The 24,004-nt window shown below is 37.6% G+C and overlaps 1 protein-coding gene across 1 annotated transcript in view; it reads right to left on the bottom strand.

The window, feature by feature from the left end:
* The window catches only part of KMT2C (lysine (K)-specific methyltransferase 2C), a 207,448-nt gene that overhangs the window by 101,312 nt on the left and 82,132 nt on the right, over positions 1 to 24,004 (bottom strand). The window contains exons 5-6 of the mRNA XM_009322507.1: positions 22,099 to 22,238; positions 20,393 to 20,502 (exon numbers count right to left, since the gene is read on the bottom strand). Of these exons, the coding sequence (XP_009320782.1) occupies positions 20,393 to 20,502; positions 22,099 to 22,238 (250 nt within the window). The remainder of the gene's footprint in view (positions 1 to 20,392; positions 20,503 to 22,098; positions 22,239 to 24,004) is intronic.

Below are 24,004 nucleotides of genomic sequence, written 5' to 3'. Positions count from 1 at the left end.
GCCTCCTCTCCAGCCCTCCATCCCCCAGCCTGTGTTGATACCAGGGGTTGCCCTGACTCAGGCGCAGGACCTTGCGCTTGGCCTTGTTAAACCTCATGAGGTTCACACAGGCCCACTTCTCCAGCTTGTCCAGGTCCCTCTGGATGGCATCCCATCCCTCTGGCGTGTCGACCACACCACTCAGCTTGGTGTCATCTGCAAACTTGCTGAGGATGCACTCGATCCCACTGTCTACGTCACTGATGGAGACATTAAACAGTACTGGTCCCAATATGGACCCCTGCGGGATGCCACTCTCGTCACCGCAGGGGTCAATCACCTCCTGTCAATCACAATCAATCACCTCCTCTCTTTTCTAGTTGTATGGGAGTACATCCTCCATGAAATAGAGTAGCAGAAACAACACAGAAAATTTCCGGGAAGACAAAAACTCATACTGCCACGCTAGAATCATAATTGCACCAAAATCAACTGAACAAAAAGGTTAGTTCTGCCTGTGGCTTGGAAGCTCAGCTGAATGTCACAAATGCTACTGGCTTTAATGGAAACAGATGGCCAAACTGTAAAATGGTGACAAGAGAAACAGCTTACTGTTTACATCTTTCAAACCTTCCTACATCATTAAAAAAAAAAAAAGGGGGGTGGGGTGGGGTGCACAAAAGATGTATTCCAGCTTTACCTCAACCTTCCTGCTGTTCCATACTTTGAAGTACTCCAAAACTCAGCGCAAGTTCAAATGAAGAAAAGATGCCTGTGTTTATGATAACGTAAGATTTTATCCAGATAGTACTACAAACAAATCAGAGGTCATACTTTATCATTATTTTATTTCCCTTAGAATTACTTTATAGTATTACTGTCTCAGCAACTGGACAAGTCACAACTCTTAGGAGGCAGACATTAAAGAAAGGCTAAAATATGGACTCTGAATAAATACTTAGTTGCGACCTGATTAGTGCAGTAAAGTTAAATGTTAGTATTAGGTATTGCAAAGTTTTTTTTAAGCAAAATGACAAAAGGTTTTCACTGATTATTAACTTATTTAGCTTTAAAAAGATCAGCCGACAAAACCTATGACAACAATAAGCAATTTCAATTTTATGGTAGTATACCCAAAAATGCACACAAGCCATCTGTCCTTAGTTAAACAATTTAATGTACTACCTGTAGGAACAAATTTCAGACCCTTTAGCTACTGAAAACCGCTATCATACAAACCTGTAACTAAGGAGAACTGGACCTTAACATCCTGTCATTAACGAGACCGCAAAGAAATCTTAGTATAAACAATGCTTAATGAAATATGTTCTCTGGTAGTTCTGATAATCTTCATTGATTACTCCATCATCTAGAAAAAGCTTTATATATCTTATAGACACTAATCACCATTAGCACCTCTAATGTCAAATACACTGTTTTAAGTACCAAAAAGCAGTTAAGATCACAATCCAGTAAGATGGCAACATAAAAAAAATTAATGGCTTTCGACTGAACTACTGATTAGAAAAGGTACTAAATAACATGCATTTCCAGAGTACTGGAAATTACCTTCTGATTTTTTAATTTTGTATTAATCATGTCATAAATTTTGGAAATTACTTAAATGTATAACAAGCAAGTCAATCAGAGACCAGTTATTTTTGTTCCTCAGTCCCTAACACATACCAAAATTGAAGAAATTAAAATTCAGATTTCTCTCTTACAACTGTAATTTAAAACTATAATGTTCTTAACAGAGACAGCATGTATTAAAACTTTACTATAGTGCCCACTTCATGCTCTGAGTACTCTGAACTAAGTTTTTAAAAAAAAAAAAAAAAAATCACAATTGTAGAAACAAACTATCAAGTTTTGCTTCTGGAACTATATGAAGAAACACAGACAACCAGAAGAGATGCAATTTGGCCAAGCTCAACATATGACTGACAAAGACTGTCTTCTAATGCAGAATTCTTGACTAGATACTCCATCTGTCCGTAATCTGCCCAGTTACCGATACAGGAATAAGGAACAAAGGTAAGAAGATACAAATGATGATGACTAACACCACTATCAGTGACTCAACACATGTAATCGAGGTAGAAAGCAAAAGTCCCTTCAAGTGTGGAGATTTCAGACTCTCCACAAGTGACTACTTTGTTCCTCCTTCCCACCAGCTGCCTCCTTTTTTCACCTTTATAAAAGATTACATTAAATAAATGGTGTTGATATCAAGGCATCTAAAAATTGTGACAACAAAGCATTCATGTTTTGCAGGGGTGTTTTTCATAATGGTTGTGATAGGTTAATAACCTGTAAGAAGCAAGTTTGCTAAGGGAGATAATATTTTTTATTTGAAACCTGAAATAGGTAGAGGAAAACATGCAAATCTTACGGCGCACAAATCCTGCCTCATACAATCTGCCATGTTCCCAAACCCTGTCTATTCAGAAGCTCCACAGAAGGGTTTGTGTGCCTTGAAGTTGTGTTCTCCTCATCATCATATAAGCCAGCGGAATAACTGCATGCATACGATTTCCTCCACAGACTCTGCCTCTGCTGTTTTTTTCACACTTTCATGAGGGAAAGCAGTTTTTTTATTCACCTCCTCGCTTTCTACAAGATTTAGGATAATGTATATGTTTTGAGTGAGTCTAAGCTTTCCCGCAGCTAACAACCAACTATTCCCTCAATTCTCATCTAATATCCACCGTAACATTAGGGCACACACGAGCCCGTTGTTTAGTTAGCATGACAACAATGACAAGGTCAATAAAGTTTAACGTAATTTAAATTGTGATTATTAGGCTTCAGCATCAGCAACTTCAGGACAAACAAGGCAAGAACAGAAATCACCAGCTTTGGTTTAAGGCTGCTTTTTGGCAGGCTCAGAAAACAGACTATTGTGCCAGTTCCATTCGATTCATGCTCGGAAGGTCTTAAAAAGTATGTGTAGACATTTCTTTTTGTTGGCAGAGCACAGTCTGAGCCACAAATTGTTGGAGGCTTGAAAAATAATAATTGGGGGAAACATTGCTACATCCTTGTTGCTTAACGATCTTCTCTAGGCATCTGTTACTGGTCACTGTGGAAGATACTGGGATGAAGTCAACTTTCTGTCTAATCTAGCACAGCTCCTACATTCCTAAATCACATATAAGGATTCTGAAGTGGCTTAAGCATTCTATAGGTTATGTCTATGCTACAGTTCCTCTGTAGCATAGGCTGGCATAATTACATTTGCAAAGCCAGATAGAAACTCAGTGAAAGGAGAATTTACTGCTCATACAGTGACAGTGTGCTTCCAAACAACACAAGGCTTGAGACGAGGACATCTAAACTTCAGGCTCTAAATTTTGTGTCTATATATGAGCCAAGTGTTTAAGCTCCCATTACACTCCCAGCAGAGACTTAGTCATTTTATGGAATTTACTTCACCGCAATTCAGTTGACCAAACACTGGGTGTCCATTTTCGGGCTCCATTGACAATACCGGCCAGATCTCCATTGCCTATAATTGGAATTTAAACACAGCTCACAGGTAGACACGTCCACAGGGAGGTCTAAATTTAGATGACAGTCTTGAGCTGAAGCCTGCCTAAAATATGTTGACAAAAGTTCTCTGGTGATAACACAGCTAAGTCCACACCAAAGGTTTTGTCAGCGCGGCACTATCAATGAAGGGATGTGAATGGGTACTGCTTACAAAGGCTTCCATATGAATTCTGTTCTATTCATGTAAGTTTTCTGAATGATAAAAAGCTGGGCTAAAGTTTCACATAACACATGCCTAAATTCTCTAAAATACTTTTGGAACACTTAGTCAAAACTTTCCAGCCACTTCTGAGAATAGAAAAGTCAGTAAGAAAAACATTTTGCTCATCTTAAAAACCTCACTCAGATGACTTGCAATTTGGCAGGAGTTTTAGTGTGGGGGATGCAACTTTTGCCCTTACCCTGCAGATCTATCCAGATGTGACCAAGCTTGAGAAAACTATTTTTTTAAACGTGAAACACTTCCAAAAGTTTGTCAGTGAAAAATGACAGAAAAATCTACTCTCATTGATCACGACTGATCCTCTCCAATTTCTAGCACTGATCAGACTACATGTACCTTCTGCAAAGATTGCTTCATTATGACAAGGATGAGAGAGATGAAGTCTGTAATAAATAGTCTAAGCCTAAGCACAATAAGCCATTGCAATGGAAAACAGACATCCCCAAGGCTTTTGATACTACTGTCGCTTAAATTGTCTGCGGAATGAGAATATCCAGTACACAGGCAGATGGACAAATATGGGTCAAAGAGACAAAAGGGACTAACTACACTGCATGAATGAGTCTGATGAGACTGGGAGGAGAAACCATGGGCTGAGATGGAAGCTGAGGAGGGGCAGGGATGACACTTCAAGGGCCAATTAACTAAAACTAGGCACTAAAGTTGGATAAAAAGCTTAGGGAAATCATGTGCTAAGACACAGGACATGGTGAAGGGACAGATCTCAAAAGGAATCTGGGGAAAAGGGAATAGAAAGGTTAAGGAGATGGGATGCAGGACGAACGAGAAAGAGTGGAAGTGGCTAAAAAACCAACTTGAACAAAAAGTCAGAAGTCTGAGGCAACTGAAATTGGATTAAGACTACAAGGAGGAAAAGTATGCTGTCCTCTGACTCCTAGTGCTATATGGCTGTTACTTAGCCAGCTCCAATAGCAGAGGTCTGTATGTAGCCATAAAGGTTTTAAACTTGCAGTTTGGGAGGTCTACCATTTCTTTTTTTTCCCTGATGCAAGGAAATGCCATAGTCAGACAACTACAATATATTACACACATACACAGAGACACAGATAAAGGAATGAACAGACACACATACACACAACTATAACTGTTTATGTACATTAAAACACAAGAAGTATTGCAGATCAAACATGGATTTAGTGCATAAAATAAGCCTCTTAAAAGGAGCCTGCACTAAAGAAACCTGTTACTTCTAGGACTATGCTTAATTTGTAGAAGGGAAAAAAGTATGTATTGAAAAAAGTTGTGGATTGCTTGGGGGAGAAAAAACCACTTAGTTATGGGCTACTGAATGATTACCTGCAAAACAGATCTAGTTTCACTTCTTTCATAGAGCTCCTTTATGGTATCGGGCAGGGCACTAAGTAAAATTTTTCTTAAGTTCTTTTAGTTCTTAACCTTACTTTTAAAAGCTTGGGTTTTTTTTCCCCCCTAAAAATACAGTCTTGATTTCTACATAGATTGTGCATACGCAACTCCAACACAGGGAAGAAAGAACTGCAGTATCAGCGCAACTTTTAAAGTGTCTGAGTATTTCTGAAACTCTTTCAGTTTGCCATCCAAATTAACAGATATTTTTAAGGGGGGGGGGGGGAATTCAACTTCTCTTGGGGAAAATGGATCCCAAGATGCATAAAAAGGCCACAGAAATCTGCTCTTTGGAAAAATTTATAGACAAGTTATGCACATTTATTATATTTAAAACATCATAGAAAAACTCATGTGGAAATAAGTAATTCTTTCCTTTCAGCAGTATTTGAATAGTCTACATATCTACACATTGAACAACAATGAAAAAATGTAATATCGAAGAGGTTTTTACTAAGACAGCAATGTCCATCCTATGGACTGAACTAGGCACTAGCTGTTCTGCATGTGATCATACAATTAAAGACTGCATAACCAGGCATACACACAAAGGGTATTAATTGTGTGCAAAGAATATTAATTGTGTGCAGACAACCTGTCTTCTGGCACGTCCTAACTTTGTGTGTTTGACTTTATAGTCTTAATAATGCGTTCTTTTAAGAAAAATTTTGTAGATATATTAACTCAGCTTAACAGAAAGTTAATGTCAGCAAAAGACACTATATATACTCAATGATACACCTAATTTACAAGGTAATAGTAGGGATGGGGTGACAAGGAACTCTGGATTATGTACAGACATAAAAAAATACAAGAATTTCCTGCCCTTAATACCCTCCTCATTAGCGAGCACCTCCTTAGTATTCCTTCCCCACTGACTGCAATCAGTACCTTATTGTTCATAATTCCTATTTCCTTGGCTGTTCCTAAATTGTGCTCTCCAAATGGCACAGAGTCATCGTAAACAAAATCCTACATCTTCAGTTCACTAATTTTTGTAAATTGAGCTCAAATAAAGCAATTAGATGGCATACTTCGAAACTACCAGCTTGAAACATTAATATAATTTCTTTTCTAATAAAAGCTTCACATGCTTTATCTGGCTGGGGCTTTTAGTTTTTTTTCAATTTGACTAAATTAGTTGCTTACACGTATTTCTCCCATTCCTCCTCCCAAAATATGGTATCCCCAAACATTACACATCCTCTTTTTAATTCACTAGCTACTGAAATAAACAAATAAGCCCCTTGTCTTTCCATCCTATTCCATCACTGACATTCCTTAGGCAAGCATCGTGAAGTGCGACATCTTGACCTAGAATTTAAAATCCTGAAATTACTGGTTAAACATTTAGCAAGTAATTCAACTGTTGTACTGGGGTTCGAGGAGCGGGGGGATAAGAAGGGGCCGTTCGTTTTGTTTTGCAGCATGCTGCCTCAGTAGCTTGTGAAGAAAAAAGCTGCCAAATTTTGTAATGAATTCCACAGAACATTAAGTCTGATGCTTAGCAGAAGCCATAACTGTTAAGTAAATGATATCCTTTTGATGAACACCCTTATTTGAAAACAACATTGATTCTTCTAACCCTTTAGCAGTGTCCCAAAACAGATGTGCACAACTGCAAATTCTGTTTGCTTTCAGGTTTACGAAGTGTGATGACATTTTTACAATCATGCATGAGCCCTTTTACCCAGGAGTAAAATAAAACACAATAATTCTTCACCATCTGTTTGTTAATTTTGCATTCATTTAACTTTGCATTTTAAACTAATAATCATTTTCTTATAATATAGTTTGTTCCATTGGTAGAAATTACAGCTGTTCAATTAAAAAAAGAATGGTTTATAACAGTATACAGTTTTCCTCTAAATACTTCCATTGCTCTTAATTATAGAGATATTAGTGCCATCGAATGGAAAAAATTGCCAGGAAATAGTGTTATGCTTTATATGTCACAGAGTCCCTTAGTAAATGTACATATTTACTTCTCTTCCAGCACCAATTCCCACCTGGTCTCCTTTACATTAAAATTCCTTTTCTCCACTACAAGATTCTCTGTGGTTTTTAATGTTGCTATGTATAACAGGCTTCTTACGCTCTTGAAGGAGTAAGGCACACACAATTAGAAGAAGCTTCTATTTCATATGTAGCATACAGTCAAAGCAAGCACCGTCCTATTTCTTCGTAATACTTTTCCTTAATCTCTAATGACAGGCCAAGGAGGTTTTGATATTTTTATTCTTATCTGGTAACAGCTAAACTAGGACTAGAATAATGTCCTAAAAGCTTTTTCTCACAATGTTTACAGTAAAATGGGGAAATCCCATTCGTTTACCAAAGTAAAACCGCACTGAAGTAACATGAATAATACATCAGAACTAGTGAAGGGGAAATAATTTGGGTCAACAAAAGACATGGGCCTGGAGAAAGAGCAGGAGCCAGCCTGAGATTCTGAAAGTCATATTTTGGATTCTGCGTTACGCTCTGGACAGTGTATTTTCCTGCTGCTCCACACAGACCAGGCTGTAAGTCCACAGAGATGTTACAAGTCCTACACATAGACTGTCCACACGCTAACACAGTGAAAAGCCTACTTCATTGTGGTTCCTAGGTTTAGTAATGATAATCATCTACAAATAAACTCTTCAAGAGACAGAGGCTGCTCAGCTAATTCATGTGAGCGGTCCAGTAGTATCGGAGAGACTGTTTAGAGGGTTAAAACAATCAAGATTCTACCACCATTTTCTAAAACTGATGTTATCTGATGGCATGGAAATCTTAGCATCAGATGATCATGCTAATTCTGCGGTAGTGTTAAGATAACAATGCTGTCACAGTACTAGGATAAATACTTTACTAAAAACACCCATAAGGCAAGAGATGGTTTACCACAAAATTGATTTATTTCAATTAAAGGAGTTCAACGAAGGCTGAAAAACACTGAACTGGTGCATAAGACTATAGCAGTGCACTCACCTACAGAAATGAACTCCCAGAAGTACCAGACACAATAGGCTCACATAAAATTAAGAGTGGAAGTCCAACCATACGTTACTGTGATGCTGAGCTTCTAGTCTTACCAGCATCTTGAGTATTCTGACCTTTTAGTTTCTCAGATGAGTAAGCATTGCTGCCAGGTCCAACCTTTACTGGGGGATTTATCCATCACAATATTTTACATCTGGCAGAAAGCAAACATTCTGGAGGTGCCCAAGGCACATTCTGATGTGATGGATGCAGAACGGTAACAGTCTTCCCAACAATTCACCATCTATTTCAAGTTACTCTCATTAGAAAAACTCACTTGGTATGACATTTGGAAAGCCTGAAACTCTTACCTATTCAATGTATGAAATCCATTTACATTTTGGAAAATGAGCATTTTCCTCACAAAGCTCAAGGAATGATGATAGCACCTGAACTGTCTTCTTGTATTATTTCTCTAGAAGTCTCTATTTGCTTTTAAAGGTTTATGATTTGTCAGCACATCTCCCTGGAAATACCATACAAATAACACCTAATATTGCCATAACAACCTGCAGTAATTGAAAGGAAAAAAAACAACAACCAGTATTTGCTTGGATATTTGACAGCGGTTTGTTTAGAACCAGATTCACTATTTACTCTGCAGAATCTGCCACTCTTCCAGTTCTTTGCAAGGCAATTTCATACAGAAGCAGAGTGGGGGAAAATTTTTTCAACAGAAGGAAATATTATTTTGTGAATTAAAAATTGGAAGTGAGAAGGCTAGATGTGGAAATACCTGCAGTGTTCTAAAAAAACTGTCCAGATTGCAGATTGAATAAATGTATTCTCATTGTATTTGAAGTGAGACCATGTCACAGCAATATATGTAAGGGTGTATCAAGTTGTTTTACCAATGTTAGATGCTCCAGGAAGCAAACAATTATTTATTTATCTCGTAACAGCGACTTCCCCCCCCCCCCGATGTACTGAAGAGGAACATGACATCTTGAAGTAATACATTAGTATCACTGAAGAAAAAACACACCGGAGAAAAAGCTTATGGGAAGTGCTGATTTGAGAACATGCCACTTCATCAGTTAATATTATTAAATAGGATTCTTCTTATTAATATTAATCATGACTATGATTCATGGAACACCTACAAGTTCATTATTGGCAGTAGACCTACCATTGTCTGCCTACTTTTTATTCCCAGGTCAGATCTGCAGAATGGAGAGGACAATTATATAAATGAAAATAAACAATATTAATTCATTCACATAAAGAGAAGACTAACAATAGTAGCACAGCTCATTAGAAAAAATAGCTTTAACGCAAATAATGTGTGTATTTATCACCGAGTGTTATGCACTCACACATGAAGGGCAGTTGGTCTATTTGTGAAGATTCATAAGATGTCTCTCTCATGCGTGATTTGTTCCATGTTATTAAAAAAACGCTCAAGGACACCTGCATTAATAGCACTACTTCATACTGATGCCTGCAATATTTATGCTCAACCTGCCACTCTGGGACAAAACTTACACTAATGGAAGTCAATAACAAGATCTTTAGGAGTTCAAAACTATTTTTTTTGCTAATGGTTTGATTTTGCAAGCTGCCGAGTACACCAATCTCAGAAGTAGTTTTTAGGCTACTGCTTAAAAGCAAACTGATGACAACAGACTAATACGAGTACTCCTGAGTTTTAAATTAAAGTATGTTTGTATTATTTTTTTGAGGATGGGTGAAAACCCAAATGAAAACCCAAAATACAACTTATATTAGCAGGAGAAATATTACTCAGATTCTTTTGACTGGAATAATCAAAACCACTTTATAACTCTAATTTCATTAAAGAGTCTGAACTTTAAAGTTCTCGTTCAAAAAAAAGTATGTGACCCACATTAAAAGACATGCTTAAATAAAATACTGTTTAAAAGGGAAACTGCTAAGAAACCAAGATTAGAGTCAATTGTCTAACGCTAACCAAACAATGCTACAGCTAAGCTAATATACCTACAACTTGTCCCACAGGGGTATTTTCTTCCTTTCGTTCATGTGTTATCTATTAAAGAGCAAGCTTCTGAAGGCAAGGAAGATGTCTTTTTATTTCTATAATGCTGAAAGCGTAATGAGGATCAGTCCTTGACTAAAACTAACCAATATTAACTACAAAAGACTGATTAGTCTTTTTTCATAAACGTAACCATCACACAAAGGCAAAATTAGACCCTTAAGCACTAACATTAAATAACCCAACAGATCGATCCACATTAGCTATGGAAAAGACTGAATATAAAATATTTAAGTAAGAAGCAGCCACGAGTGAGGTGGTAGTAAGGTAGGAAAATGAGGGTTGCATTCAAATACCTACAAAAGTGAGGAGATAGGTGGTACTGCTACGCTTCCTTGTATAAGTTTCTATTGGCAGTAGAATGTTGGCATGCGTGTTAAGAGATGGGTATGGTTTCCTGCCTTTTTTTAATACATATAGAGTTCTAGTCTTCTTATTTGCTGAAAATATTAATGGGATAGTAATTTAAATAAATTTGTAAATACTTTCATAGATTTTTTAAAAGAACGTTTTGTTGTTTCCTTGTTCCACATTTAAAATTTGGGGGCATCGTACTGTCATTTTCTTTCTTTTGTAGACCTTGAAGGACTATGCTACTGCTGCTGAGCACAGAAAGATGGGAGAAAGGGAGAGCCCAAGTATCCGTATTCTCACGTTCTACAACAAAGCATCAAAATGGGTCAGTCCCACTAGCAAACTGAAGCACCAGCTGAGGAAGAAGGTACAATCTTGATTTAAGAGACAGTGCGATTTTCCTTTAGCGGGCTTTCTTTGCTCTTCAGAGATCAGGTTCTCCCTGTTTTTAACACATAAGCCCCCAAAATAACTTGGTATAGATAGATTATAAAATTTTGAAATGAAATGCCCAGCAACAGAGTGCCACCTCAACGTGAACTAGTATGTCACTGCCTTAATGCTTAGAGGAGGAGAGAGAGGAGGGGGGGGGGGGGGGGGGGGGGGAGGAGAAAAAAGAATATAGAGAATTTCTTTGGGCGTATTATGAAAAAAGTGTTTTCTACTCAAGTCATGCAAAAAGGAAGAAAAGGTCTTTGTGAAACACACTTCACCAGTTTGGAACACACACTAAACAATTTCACTTCAGAGCTTTCAGTAAATTATTGCACTGAATGTTACTGAATAAAGGAAACCTGCACTGGAAATTCCTTCAGGAACATAGGCCCTTTCATGTTTCTCAGCTAGGCTTTTCGGCTTTCATTTCTGGGCTATTGCTGCTTCTCTCTCAGTCTCTTTTTGTGCCCCTAGTCCATTTTGTCTGCTTCCTACACCTCACAGACTGCCCTTAGCATCTGCAATGCCTATCGTCTATTCAGCATCAAAACCCTCTCAGAAACATCTTTGTAGCAACAATCTCTCTCCCCTGATTCTAGTACACACATATTTGACATCTAGAGTTCAAGAAAGGTGCCTTTTTCAAAGCATTCATTTTGAAAAAAAAACCCACAGACTGAAAACTCTAAGGCTGACTCTGCTTTCCGACTTCAGTGCCAAGGGAGCACTCCCAGGGTGAGCTCCCACGGAACAGCCTCCTGGCACCACAGCAGGAAACCAGCAGCACCACTGCAGTGGGAGAGAAAAAGGAATAGGTGAGGCTGAAAAAAAAATCAGATGCTTTCCTTTAGATGAAGCCATACAACCCATCTTAAGGAAAGGAGGTTTGGGCTGCCTGAGTAACCCGAGTCTTTTCCCTCCTCCTTTGCTACTGTGCTCCAGAAATGCAGTTATGGGAAAGACCTTTTATGTAGATCCACCTGCCAGAGATGACATTATGCTTCTGTTCAGGTCTGCAAAATTGCAGGGGAAACCAGGCAATGAAGTCACAGAAATTGTTTTCGTGCACTAGAAAAAACTGACAGTTTATGAAAAGGCCTCTCTTACTCCAAATAAACGTTATTATATAAACCTAAAATGCATATATTAGAATACAGGCGCTAATCATCGTCCCTTTGCAACAGCTGGCAGGGGTTGAGCTCTGCCAGATACTTACTGTAAGTATCTGAAGATACTTACTTCTTACGGACCAAAGAAGGAACAAGATACACTTTCATTCTAATCAGTGAGTTATAATGTGCACTGACAATACTACTTGCCACGTAGACAAATTCACAATATTTTTTTTCATATATTTGGAAACAAAAAGTTAGGGATGCAAACACAGCTATTATTTCACAGAAGCCTCAGGACAAAGCAAATCAAAAGAAAAAAATCTCAAAAAAAAAAAAGTTTAAAAATGTGCATCTTTTCTTCTGCTTCATCTGAGAAGACAAATGCTCCTCCGAACTGTGGTTCATAAATTAATGCCTGCCTTCCTCTTGTAAACAGAATCAACATGTTGAAGATGATATAAAAATTAACTATAACTAAATTGGTCTCACATCATCGTGTGCTCCTTTTTCTAATCAACAGGGCAGAATCAGGATCACAACAGGTTATGAAGCAAGGAACAACTACAAAGACTGAAAAGTCACATTAAAGTATTTGTGCTTCTTACGAATCAAACTCCCAAGCAAGTACCCAGAAAAAGCTCTAAATCAAATGCTTTGCCAATATCTGGTACATTGACACTCTACTGTATATTAGCACATAAACAGGACAGTGTGTTTTATGCCTCTCAAGAAAGGAATATTTTCTGTTTCTCGAGATGCTAATTTAAAAAGAAAGTGCTAAACTGGGGATGTGTCACGTAGCCTTGAAATAAGTATTTCTTCACATTTATAAAAGACTTCTCCACCGAGAAAAATCCCAAAGACCTTAACAAGCTGAAGCATAGTACTAGCTTTACTGAAACGTTAACAATAAATACGTTAAAAAATGGGAAAATAAGTGAAAAAAATGCATATTTCTTTAAAATAAAATTGTGGATAGGCACCAAGTCAGATAGCCTGATAATTATCAGATTATCTTAGAAGCAAGTTTTTAATGAAATCGTTTCAGTTTAATATGGTATCTTTTTATCCCCTTATTTTTTTCACTGGCTGGCTGACTTGAAAAGTTACTTCATGATAATAGCATATCTCTCATCAGATAGTACAAATCTGAAATATTAATCCGTCTAACAACTGGCGGGGAAGGAAAAAACAGATCAGCTATTCAGTCAACATACCTCAATTAGACTACAGTATATTAAATTACACTTTATTTGCTATGGCTCCTAGAGTCAGATTACAGGTGAGAAGAAAACAGGAAAGGGTGAATTTTTCAATAATCTGAGTAATTTCAAATGTCAACCTTCTTCCTTCTTCTTATCTGCTTGTTCTCACTTCTTCCCTATGCCTGGTTCCTCTATTTTAATGTATGCTTTTCAAAGCAGCTGCTACAGGACAATGACTTCAAATGAACAACAGTTCGCCATGGAAAAGCTTGTTTTGGTTCAAACAAAAGAATACTTTCATCATTGTTCATGTGACAATATTAATGAGAATTAAGTTGTAAATCTTACTAAGCAGGCAGATATCTGTTCTCAAAGTGCTGGACCTGCAAAAACCAACACACATACAGGACCCATGGCAGCTCTTGAACCTGAACAGATTTACCAAAGCTGTACTGACATCATTTACGGTGTACAAAGGTGTTCCAGAAGAACTATACGTAGTAAACCAAAACCAACTATGATAATTTTAAGATACCACAGCTGCTTTGCAGAACTTGGAAAATACAGTTATAAAATAATTGACAGTGTTTCTGATATCATTAACAAGCTGGAAGAACAGTCTGATTCACGTTCTCCAAGACACAAATGATCTGGCTTTAGGTGACCAAAATCCAAACCATCCTGGAACAGAGTAATTAATGGAAGGTAATTTACAGTGTTAAAATGTTACGAAAGCTGTACTCTTAGTCAGGGAAATGGCTAAAAATCTCTAGAGAAACTCCAAAATAACAAGAGGGAAATTCATGGAAAACTGAAATACCTCATGGCCCCCACTGCTGAACTGTTACAGTATTTCTAAAACATGCTAGGAACGGAATGAAATTACTGAACTGACCAAAAGCACGTGGAAGTGTTTTCTTGATGAGACGTATGTCACTATTCCTCTAGTCTTTCACTAGCACTTTCTGTGCTAGAGTTCTCTAAGAGACAGCAACCCATCAAAAAAAGTAGAGATGTTATTTTGGAAGAATACTTCCTGCAGTACTTCCTTCCTCAGTTGCAAGACAAAAGCAACTACAGGAAAAAAAAACAAACTTGGCAAGATAAAATCAGAAGCCACTCCAATAGAGCAGCCAGGTAGTCACTTCCAAGCTGCAGTGAAGGGAAATGAAGAGAAGCCAAGTGCCTTGTGCGTGCAAAAGTACCATAAAAAACTCAGGAGCTGGGAGAGCAACTTCTGAATACCAGAGCTGCTCATTTAGTATCACGTTATAAAGCTTCTCCTTGCAAAATGGGCAAATACAGAGGACTCTGCCCAGAAATAGTGTAAATTATGATAGATGACATTCTTTATGCATTTTTCCTGGCTTTAAGAATCACTAGCTCTTCCAATAATGAAAAAGGAAGAAGAGAGCTTTTAGAGCATCAAGGAACTGCAAATCTTGCACTCTATCTCAAAAAAGACATCGCTACGTGCTCTGTTCAGCTAGGTTGAGACATCTATGAAGCAAACACCATCCCTATCTTCAGGATTCTGTCACCTAAATCATTTTTCACACATAGTTTTTATGTCGACAAAAAATAAAACTAGCTGAAAAATTGCTATGGCTAAATGGGCACAATCCTCCACAGTGTATGAAGTTAATAGTATATTAAGATGTTGATGCTTACCTTTAAATACAAGGAGCAACAAACGTAAGTATCAATTTAGCCAAATCGGTTCTCAACTTAAAGCAGCACAAGTAAACATACATACATACATACCACTAAAAACATGGACGAGTCTCAACAGTATGAGAAGCGTACTGAGGCTAAGGGGTGAAGATACATTCAAAATATGGACAAACACTTTTAAAAAAACGTATAAACATTTTAAATGTTTCCCAACTTTCCCCTCAATTTATTTCTTTATGGTCTAGCTTGGCAAGCATCATGCTAGAATCAGGTCTTGAGCAAAGAATTAAAAACAGTAGATGGAAAGGACTTTAAGAAACAATTTGAGTGATGTATTTAATATGCAAGCCTTGTAACATTGCCCCAACTTGGAAGCATCTACAAACAGCAGAATCTCCTGCCTCTGGTGACAGAATTCAAGGGAAGCTGCCTTAAAAAAAAAAATTTCAAGATTGCATTACCATGTGGAAAGGGCTTACAGGAGAGGAGTGTCAAAACAGCAGATCGTTTTGAGTTTGGAACAAGGCAAGATACTATTGATTAGCTTGCCTCTATGCAAAGCAACAACTCCTACAGTTCTCAGCAATGATAACATGCCAAACGCAGCCTGCAGAAACTCAGCAGGAGCTGAAAACAGCTGCCTTGTACAGTGAGAAGATACTGCCCTGATTAACGGAGAAAAAAAAATGGATGGGTGGGAGAAGACAACAGCAATTTTTCAGCTGTCTGGCTGCAGGAGTCTTGGTCCTGAAGAAACACTTGACTATTACTGGAAAAATGAAAGCTGTGAAGTAGATAAATATGCAAAGAGCTATATAGAATTTCAAAGCAAACAGAAATCCACATTTTATAAAATGGAAACAGAGTAATAGAGTATTTTGGAATGACTGCTTTAGACACTTCTTTACTATCATGTTTCCCCTATTCAGTCTTTAAGTAGATAGGAACCTCCTTCTTGGTTTCCACCAATACTGTTTTCTTTTACTTTAGTGTCCTTGACAAATTCTCACAGACTTGTAAACTACTTTCTACTTCTTATCAGAAGAGAAAGCTGGCTGGGAAAGTTACCGCTACATTCCTTTCTTGCACAGTTTGTTCAAAACTGGTTCAAACACATTATCTACTGAGTCTTCCTTAAATTCACTTCTTGAATTGAGCTACTTACATACTGGGGAGAAAAAGCAGCCCACCTTATTTGGGACTTTGTAGCATACAGAAGAGCTATGGCTAGACAATGTAAGGCAGACAAGTAGTAAACTTTATTATATCCTCAGCTAACTGTAAAGAAACAGCCACCTACTCAATATATGTAAACTAAACAAGGAAATTATAAAGCAGTATTTAAAAATACCTCAAAATATTTCAGAAACCACTCTTGTTAAAAGCTGAGCAGATGCAAGCCCTAAAGGCCTCCATTTTAAATGGCAATGCCAGTAAGTTCACCCTTCCAAATATAAAAAAGCAGCATAGTTAAGAAAGTGTAAGATTGAAGCCAGAAATACAAGAAAAAGCAGAAAACTGCTTGTCCACGTCTATTTTTTTTTTCAGCAAAAGCTCTGATTTCTGTTCAATCAGTTTCCTTTGCTTAAGTTTATTTTACTCAGTCTCCATTTCATACTGTCTTTGCATTTTACCACAAGTATCTGTAGAAACTCCTTACTGATAGAAGTGTATCTTCATAAAGCTGACAATATGACAGATTCTTTACTATGGTAATTTTTATGTACTGAGTAGAGCACTTACGTATTATAAGCAATTAGTTAAGTTCTGGATCAAGCAAATCACTGGAAGTTTTCTCTCCCCCTGTCTACATTCCAAGGAGTTCTTTTCTTTCAAAGCTTGAATCAAAATTACTGCAAAATCCCATGAAAACCTACTAAAGAAGTGGGGGAAGGAACTGCCATGTCTGGGTGTTCAGGCTCTTTAACTGACACAGTGTACAAGCTCCAGAGATGAGTATGTGAATTCTTAAAAGTCATCTTCAGAAAAGTTCTGACACTACGCTTGTCACCTGGATCACCAGTTCTTCCTTATGACTTTTTAAACTTAGAAAGTGGTTCTGAGAAAATCCATGACTCTCACTTGCTGAGATAAGCGAGGTAAGCAAGACGAGCAATGAGATGAAATGAGTCACCTATACCACCCGTAAGGGCAAGAGCAGATCTGCTACCACAAACTTAACTATATTCCAGCTTTTATTTGTCAGTTGTTATAAAACAACATGATGCACAAGATTTCAAACACCTCACATACACAGATGTATGTATGTGCACTCATGAATATTAAAGAGAGGCAAAACCAAGACTTTGAAAGAAAGTCAAAGAACCCACCTATGTCTAGACACAAATACGTGTAACAAATAGGTCAGATGTCTCACTAAATAAATTGCCAGGCCTTCAAAATGAGTGAACCAAAAGAAAGAACTGAAGAAGAAAGACACGCTGAGCTGGGTATTTTGTGAAACATGCACAGAGATCTCTATAGTACTGTATTTTAAACTTTCAGCAAACACGGGCCAAGAAGAAAACCAAAATGAATTAACATACATACTTTGGAGTAGGTCAATGAAATATGTCCACACAAGTTTTATTAATGCAATCACAAGTTCAGTGAAGCCAAATGGACATCTCAACTGGTAAACAGAGTAATAAGAAACACTGTCATATCCAGTTAAAACAGATTTGCAAACAATAGGCAGTCTAACTAATGAGAAACATGAACGTAACTTACAAATTAAGGAGACCCTCAAGGTAAGAACAGCCCCAAAATGCTCTCCACAAATTAAAAGACCTAAACCAATGGACTACATTATCAAGAAAAGGTTTGTTACATGTCAAAAATTAATCTGTACATGAACATAAGGAAAACAAAACGTACTTTCCCAGCTAAGGAAAGATGTCAATGCTGCAGACCACATCATAAACCCATGTCATGCCAGAGGGATTTCCAAGAAGACAGAAATCCCCAACCAAGCAAACAACAACAAAAAACCCCAAAGCAAATTTGGTGGCAAGTAGAGGAAATGGCATACAGCTTGTTTTTAGTTAAACTATTTTTCTGTATGCCCTAAGCACATACTTGCATCTGCATTGCCAACAGTGTCAGAACATTTAAATAGAAACATTACTTTTAAAATGCAGTTAACATCACATTAGAAAGAAGCCCAAAACTTTAGCAAAAGCAAAGCACAAGCAGCTGGAAATGCAAAACCATACATTAAATTAACAGCTATACCTTTCATTCAAAACTTTTCAAAATGTCTCACACAAAGAAAATTTCTTCCCTTAAGCTAAATTTTCCACTATCGCATAGGATAGCCAGCACCTTATACTTCTTTGTGCCTTCTTTACCTTAGTGACAAGTTAAAAGGCAGTGAAAAATTATTACCAAGCACTACAGCCTAGACACAAGCAAACAGGATTACTTAGGGTCCCAACCAGTTATACTGAAACTCTTTTAGCAACCCCTACGTTGCTGCTCCATGGTCTGGAACAGAGAACTACAGAAGAGTTTGCTCCGTATTTCTTAAAAAAAAAATAAAAGCAAAAACTTCCCCAGCATGACCGTGGGATAAAGATGTCCCATTTTGTCTAGCTGCTCCTCTAGAATCAGACAACCACAGTTGCGCTCTTACTTTGCTCTCCCTGGGGATATCACAAGAAAGATAAAAGCGAATAACCAAAACGACGTCTTTCTTTCCTGGCTGACTGCTGTATTACAGCAAGGGAAGCGTCTCAATGGTTTCAGCAAAGATAGAATAGAAAATATGCAGAATGGCACTCAATTCAAATTTCTCTCATCTCTCTGCATTGCACTGAAACGTGCAACAGGGGTATCTAAAAATTATTTGCAGAATTTGAAAAGATTAGTAGCGAAGCTACAGAGCAGCACATGAGAAGACAGGGCTGAAATGGAAACGATCACACCAGAGAGATGTGGGATTCTTCAAGAATTCTTATTTAAATACTTGCCTTATAAACATCTACACAAAACTTAACATGTACTAACAACGCGAAGGTGAGGCACCGTCACCCTGAGGCAGAGGGGAGGAGGAAGGTACCATACCAAAAGAAACAGAACTGAAATAATGGAAACAGGATGAGATTCAATAGAGCAAAATACAAGCTTGAACACTGCAGCAAGGATTTCTGTTAGAAACCAAAATATCATTAATGAAAATGACTACAGATGGGAATGAGCTGATCACAAAATGACTACAAGCCACCCTCATCAGCCAAAAACAAGGAGATGAAAACTTTTCAGCAGGCAGATTTAAAAAAAAAGTAACCAATTTTGGATGTTCTTTCAATTCTTTTTATAATTTTTATACATGCACACACACATCCAAATGCTTTAACATCTTCAAGCTCATTTAGAACTTAATACTGTCAGGTTCATTCATTCTGGATAGTCTTTTATTTCGAAAGCAGATACACAGAAATCAATTAAATTATTCAAAGCAAAGCATTTATCAATATGAGTATATGTAAAAGCAGAAGGCGCAAGGAAAGCTGTATTATATGGCTTATATTGAAAGACTGATTTAAAGCAGCTTTTTAGTCCACACAATGGAGAGCATTTACTGGTATCTTCCGCATCATTTTTTTATTTTAATATAATGCATGAAAAACTTTTAAGAATTAAGTAAAAATAAGCTTAAGCATGATCATGGGAAAAACAGCAAAAAACACACAGATTTGCTGACAGCACGGCTGATTAATATAGAAAAAACTAAAATTGTTAGAACAGTCTACCAGACATGATTAAATACAACCAAAAACTATAGCTACATGTGGTAAAAACGACGTGAAATAGGCCTCTTCATCATTGCAAAATGCTATCAGAAAATGACACCAGAAGTCCGTTCTTTTCAAAGGTACCTACTTTTCCAAATACATTATCATTTCACATTAAAAGACTAAATATTTATATATGTATTTCTATCAATATTTAAAGTAACAACATAGGCTTTGCGGTAAACACTAGTTTTCCTATACTAACCTGCTTTTTGAAACTGGTATGAAAGTAATTGAGAAATTTTTTACTATATTTGAGTCATATAATTTCAGAATATAAACTGTCAAAATAAGTATTTCCTCCACCTAGCGGGGCATTTGCTATTTGAACTCAACTTTCCTTTTGTCCGCATTTTGTTTTGGTCAGTCAGGTACTTCCTACATTCCAGTTACCTCAGAACTAATTAATGATATATTCCATGCAACTCCATAAGCCTTTTTAATATATTGCGACAGTAGATTTTATCATGAAGACCCGTCCAAGGAAACCTTATTATAAATGTGAGCTCAGAGATCCGCATGTGGATATTTTTGGTCATACGTTGCATTGCCTTAGTCTACTATCTTTTTTTCAACCCCACCCCTTATCTTCTTACTGGCTTGAGCATTCAAGTCTTTTTACTCACTTCTGTGCTCCCTGAGACAACAGCTTTGTCCACGTTCACCGATAGCTGCTCTTCAGTCTGGCAGACTCCCAATGACCACTCCGCACAGCGGTGATGAGCCCAGCAGTGACCTAATGCATTATGAAAGAAAAGGAGCTTTGGTTGTACAACTCTGTCAAGCACTTCCTGAAAGTATGGAACTTAGTTCTGCTAGTAAATACTTGCCAGATAAAATGAACACTCTCTTTTCCTCCTGTTTTTCTTGTTGCAACATTTAATGCCTTTATTATCATACACTAAATATATTGCAGTTACTATCAGACACTAAATATACTGCAATTTTTTTGATACATAACACATCTTCCTCTTCATTTCAGCACATTCTGTGTATCTGTTTCTAATTTTCGGATGCCTGACCGTATAATCGTAACAGTAGGGTGTATATGCAATGTTTGTGTGCGAGACACACACAGAATTACATTCGATCTTGTATTTCACTGTAGATAACATTTGTCTATACATGTACTCTTGCCTTATGATTCCCAAGGACTGGAGACAGATCTGTATGTTCTACACAAAACTTTTAAAAGCTCAAAATACAGCATGAACGGAAACACCACATAAATGACTGAGAAAACTGTGTCAATACAACAAACACATTATAGAGATATAATTAGATATTTTTATCTACGTAACAAAACAATTCAGAATTTGCAGAATTCAACAGGTATCTCTTAAAAGAGATTTCTTATTTAATTCTGGGAAGAACAATGTAAATGATGCATACTTCCAAAAGAATTCTGTGACAGCTTTATACTAGATTCAAAATGATGCTTTACATTAGCTGTTGAAATTAGGTACTTGGTCTATTTAATCATTCAGCAACAAAAAAAACTCCCCCAAAAATCTCTGTAAGGGCCTGGGAAAAGTCGTCTACAAATAACAACAACTTAAAAAAATTTGGATTGATAAACCCCCCCTGCCCATCCACACACACTATGGTATAACTATTTAAAACAAACCATTAATATTTTTTTTTTTAAATTACACTTTGAAATGAGTTTCCACACTCATGAAAGAATGACATTTATATTATTGCACAAATATATTTCCATTTTTGAGGCAAAATATGTGAGTGGACTACTGGCATCAAAGCATTTGAACATAGATGCTTTCTGAAAAAGTAATTCGTAACTGAGTAAAAAGAAAAGTTCTATTAAAATGAAAGAGCAGATGACAAACCAGACAGTTTTCTGACAGAAAACCTGCAGATACTCGAAACATGCAAGTGTATTACGCCTCTATTGTTCTAGTAAGACTGCTCTTTTAAATCTTCCTTTCTATTATTTCCGATAACCCCGCATTAGCAGCAGGAGATTAGGTAAGGCTACAGGATTAGGACTTTAAAAATTGTATTAGGCTGTGTCCCATTTCTTTTTCCTTTTCTCCCCAAAACAGAATCATGATACTGAAAATATTACTACCTAAACACCAGTTCAGCAGTAGATTACAAATATTTCCCCATACAAAGCTGACAACGATTCTGTCCAGTATTTGAAGAGGAGACTATACAAAAACACCACGTAACATTGGCAAAGGCTATGAGAGCATCATCAAACTCTTGACAAACACCAGAGCACAGAAAACCAACAGCTGAAAAACTTCACTTACTGTCATTGTAGCTACTGTACTGGATGGGTAAAAAGGAGGATAGCAACATAGCTTACCTGTTGGCTCAAATAAGGCTTGAACATCAATGTCATCTGGTAAGCCAACTAAACTGAGTTCATCCCAGAATTTGACAACCTGATCGTCAGAAGCCGTTTGCGTGCTTACACTTGTACATGATGCTATACTCGATCGAGATCTGTATTGGGGAGCAGAAAAACAAACTTAGAAACGACCACGTTGTTTGTTCAGTTAGCTAGATACTTGTAAATGGTCCAAAACACAGGGAAAGGGAGTATAATTTTTTCCAAACGTGATAAAATATAAATCAACATAAACAAAAATCTTTCTTCCTCATACTTTAGCCCAACATTTTTTCCCAATAACAAAATTTTCTGTCAAAGCTGCTATTCAATAGACAAAAAAAAATGCTTGGTAAAATGCCCCTTTCCCCAGCTTGCTCTCTTCCAATTCTTCAGGACATACATGCTGCTTTTTTTAAAGTCCACTTCTGTTTGATATTGAAACCTGCCCAACCCTAGGAATGGTGAATTAGGCAACAGCAAACAGTCTGTGTTACTCTGGGGAAGAAGAGATACAGAGGAAGAAAAGAGAGTGGTGTAAGTGGCAAGCACCGGCTGCAGCTTTCATATGGCCCTCTCCCTGCAGTCTTAACAGCTGGTCCGGGGTACGGCATCGACAGTATCCTCAAAGGTGACTGCCATGGCCAGAAGTAAGGTGCCTAAATAAAATACAGCAGCTATCGGGGGAAGGTAGAAAAAACACCAGGAGTGAAAAAGCTGCTTCAAAATAAGTATCCAGTGCCATCAAGATGTTAAAAAAAAAAAAGGGGGGGGGGGGGGGGGGGGGGGGGGTGGGGAGGGAGGAGGAACAAGAGGAAAGGAGTGTGGGGTAATTGAAAAATGCAGTGATATAAAAACTACTTATTGTGCTGACATGGGAGGGTCTAGTTTATAACCTTATTAATTTGTTCCCCAAATTCTAATCTCAACAGAAAACAATTAATAAAACTCAGATTACTCCATTAAAAAAAAGAAGCGATGATTCCTCCTCCCTTTTTTCCTGCAGGCAAAAAACTATCTTGGACATCTAAGGATGTGCATCAGGCTTACTGACAAAAGAGACCTGATCCCTGATGCTCCGACGGTTGGTAGGAAAGGCGGTGCTGCATTTTCTATTAAGGTTCTTTGAACTTCATTGTCCTCCCCCTTTAATAACTCAAACGTATGCATTTGCTGTTACTTCTGGGTTTCTGGAGTTGAGACAGCAAAAAAACACCTCTCTTTCCTGACTGCTCCCCTGCTTATAACCTCTAAAAAAAGATGCTGAGAAACAACCTGTCTCCAATAAGCCAAGACAGACAATAAGCACTGGAATTTTAACCTGGGATAACTTTGCCTTCCTGAAAACCATGCATGCTCTACTTCAGCAATTACATTCAGAAATACATGAAAAAAACCTTAGCTTGGGGAGGGAGGGGTACCATCCCTCTTGTACCACCAAATAAAGTTTAAACATCTTCAATTATTACTTGATATCCTCATAACCCACGTCATGACAGAAGCTGAACATCAAAAGAAACCCCAAACCTGTTAACTCTGGCACTATCATCATTAAGACTCCTCTTACTAAAGCATTAAATCAACGCATCCTGTTCAATAAAGCTGGTTCCGGAACACCGCCCGTGTCCAGTGGAGCCACCTCTAACATTAAACTGCTACTCAAAACACGGGAGCTAAAATGAACATCAACAAAAAGCTACATCCCAGCTGACAAGGCATTTTTAGTAATAGGAAAGCTTTCTCACAAGATCAAACTGATCCGTTTAACGAACGCCCCAATTTAATCTGCAGTTAAATATTTCTGAGTGTACGTTGGGCAGATTTGAGGAACAGCCGCCCTGCCCGGCCCGCGACGCCAGGGCCCCTCAGGCGGCCGCGGCCC

This window comes from Pygoscelis adeliae, unplaced genomic scaffold (genome assembly GCF_000699105.1).
Source record: "Pygoscelis adeliae isolate BGI_AS28 unplaced genomic scaffold, ASM69910v1 Scaffold123, whole genome shotgun sequence".
NCBI classification, from domain to species: Eukaryota; Metazoa; Chordata; class Aves; order Sphenisciformes; family Spheniscidae; genus Pygoscelis; species Pygoscelis adeliae.
Note: the sequence above shows the minus strand (reverse complement) of the source record. Positions and strands in the feature narration are given on the sequence as shown.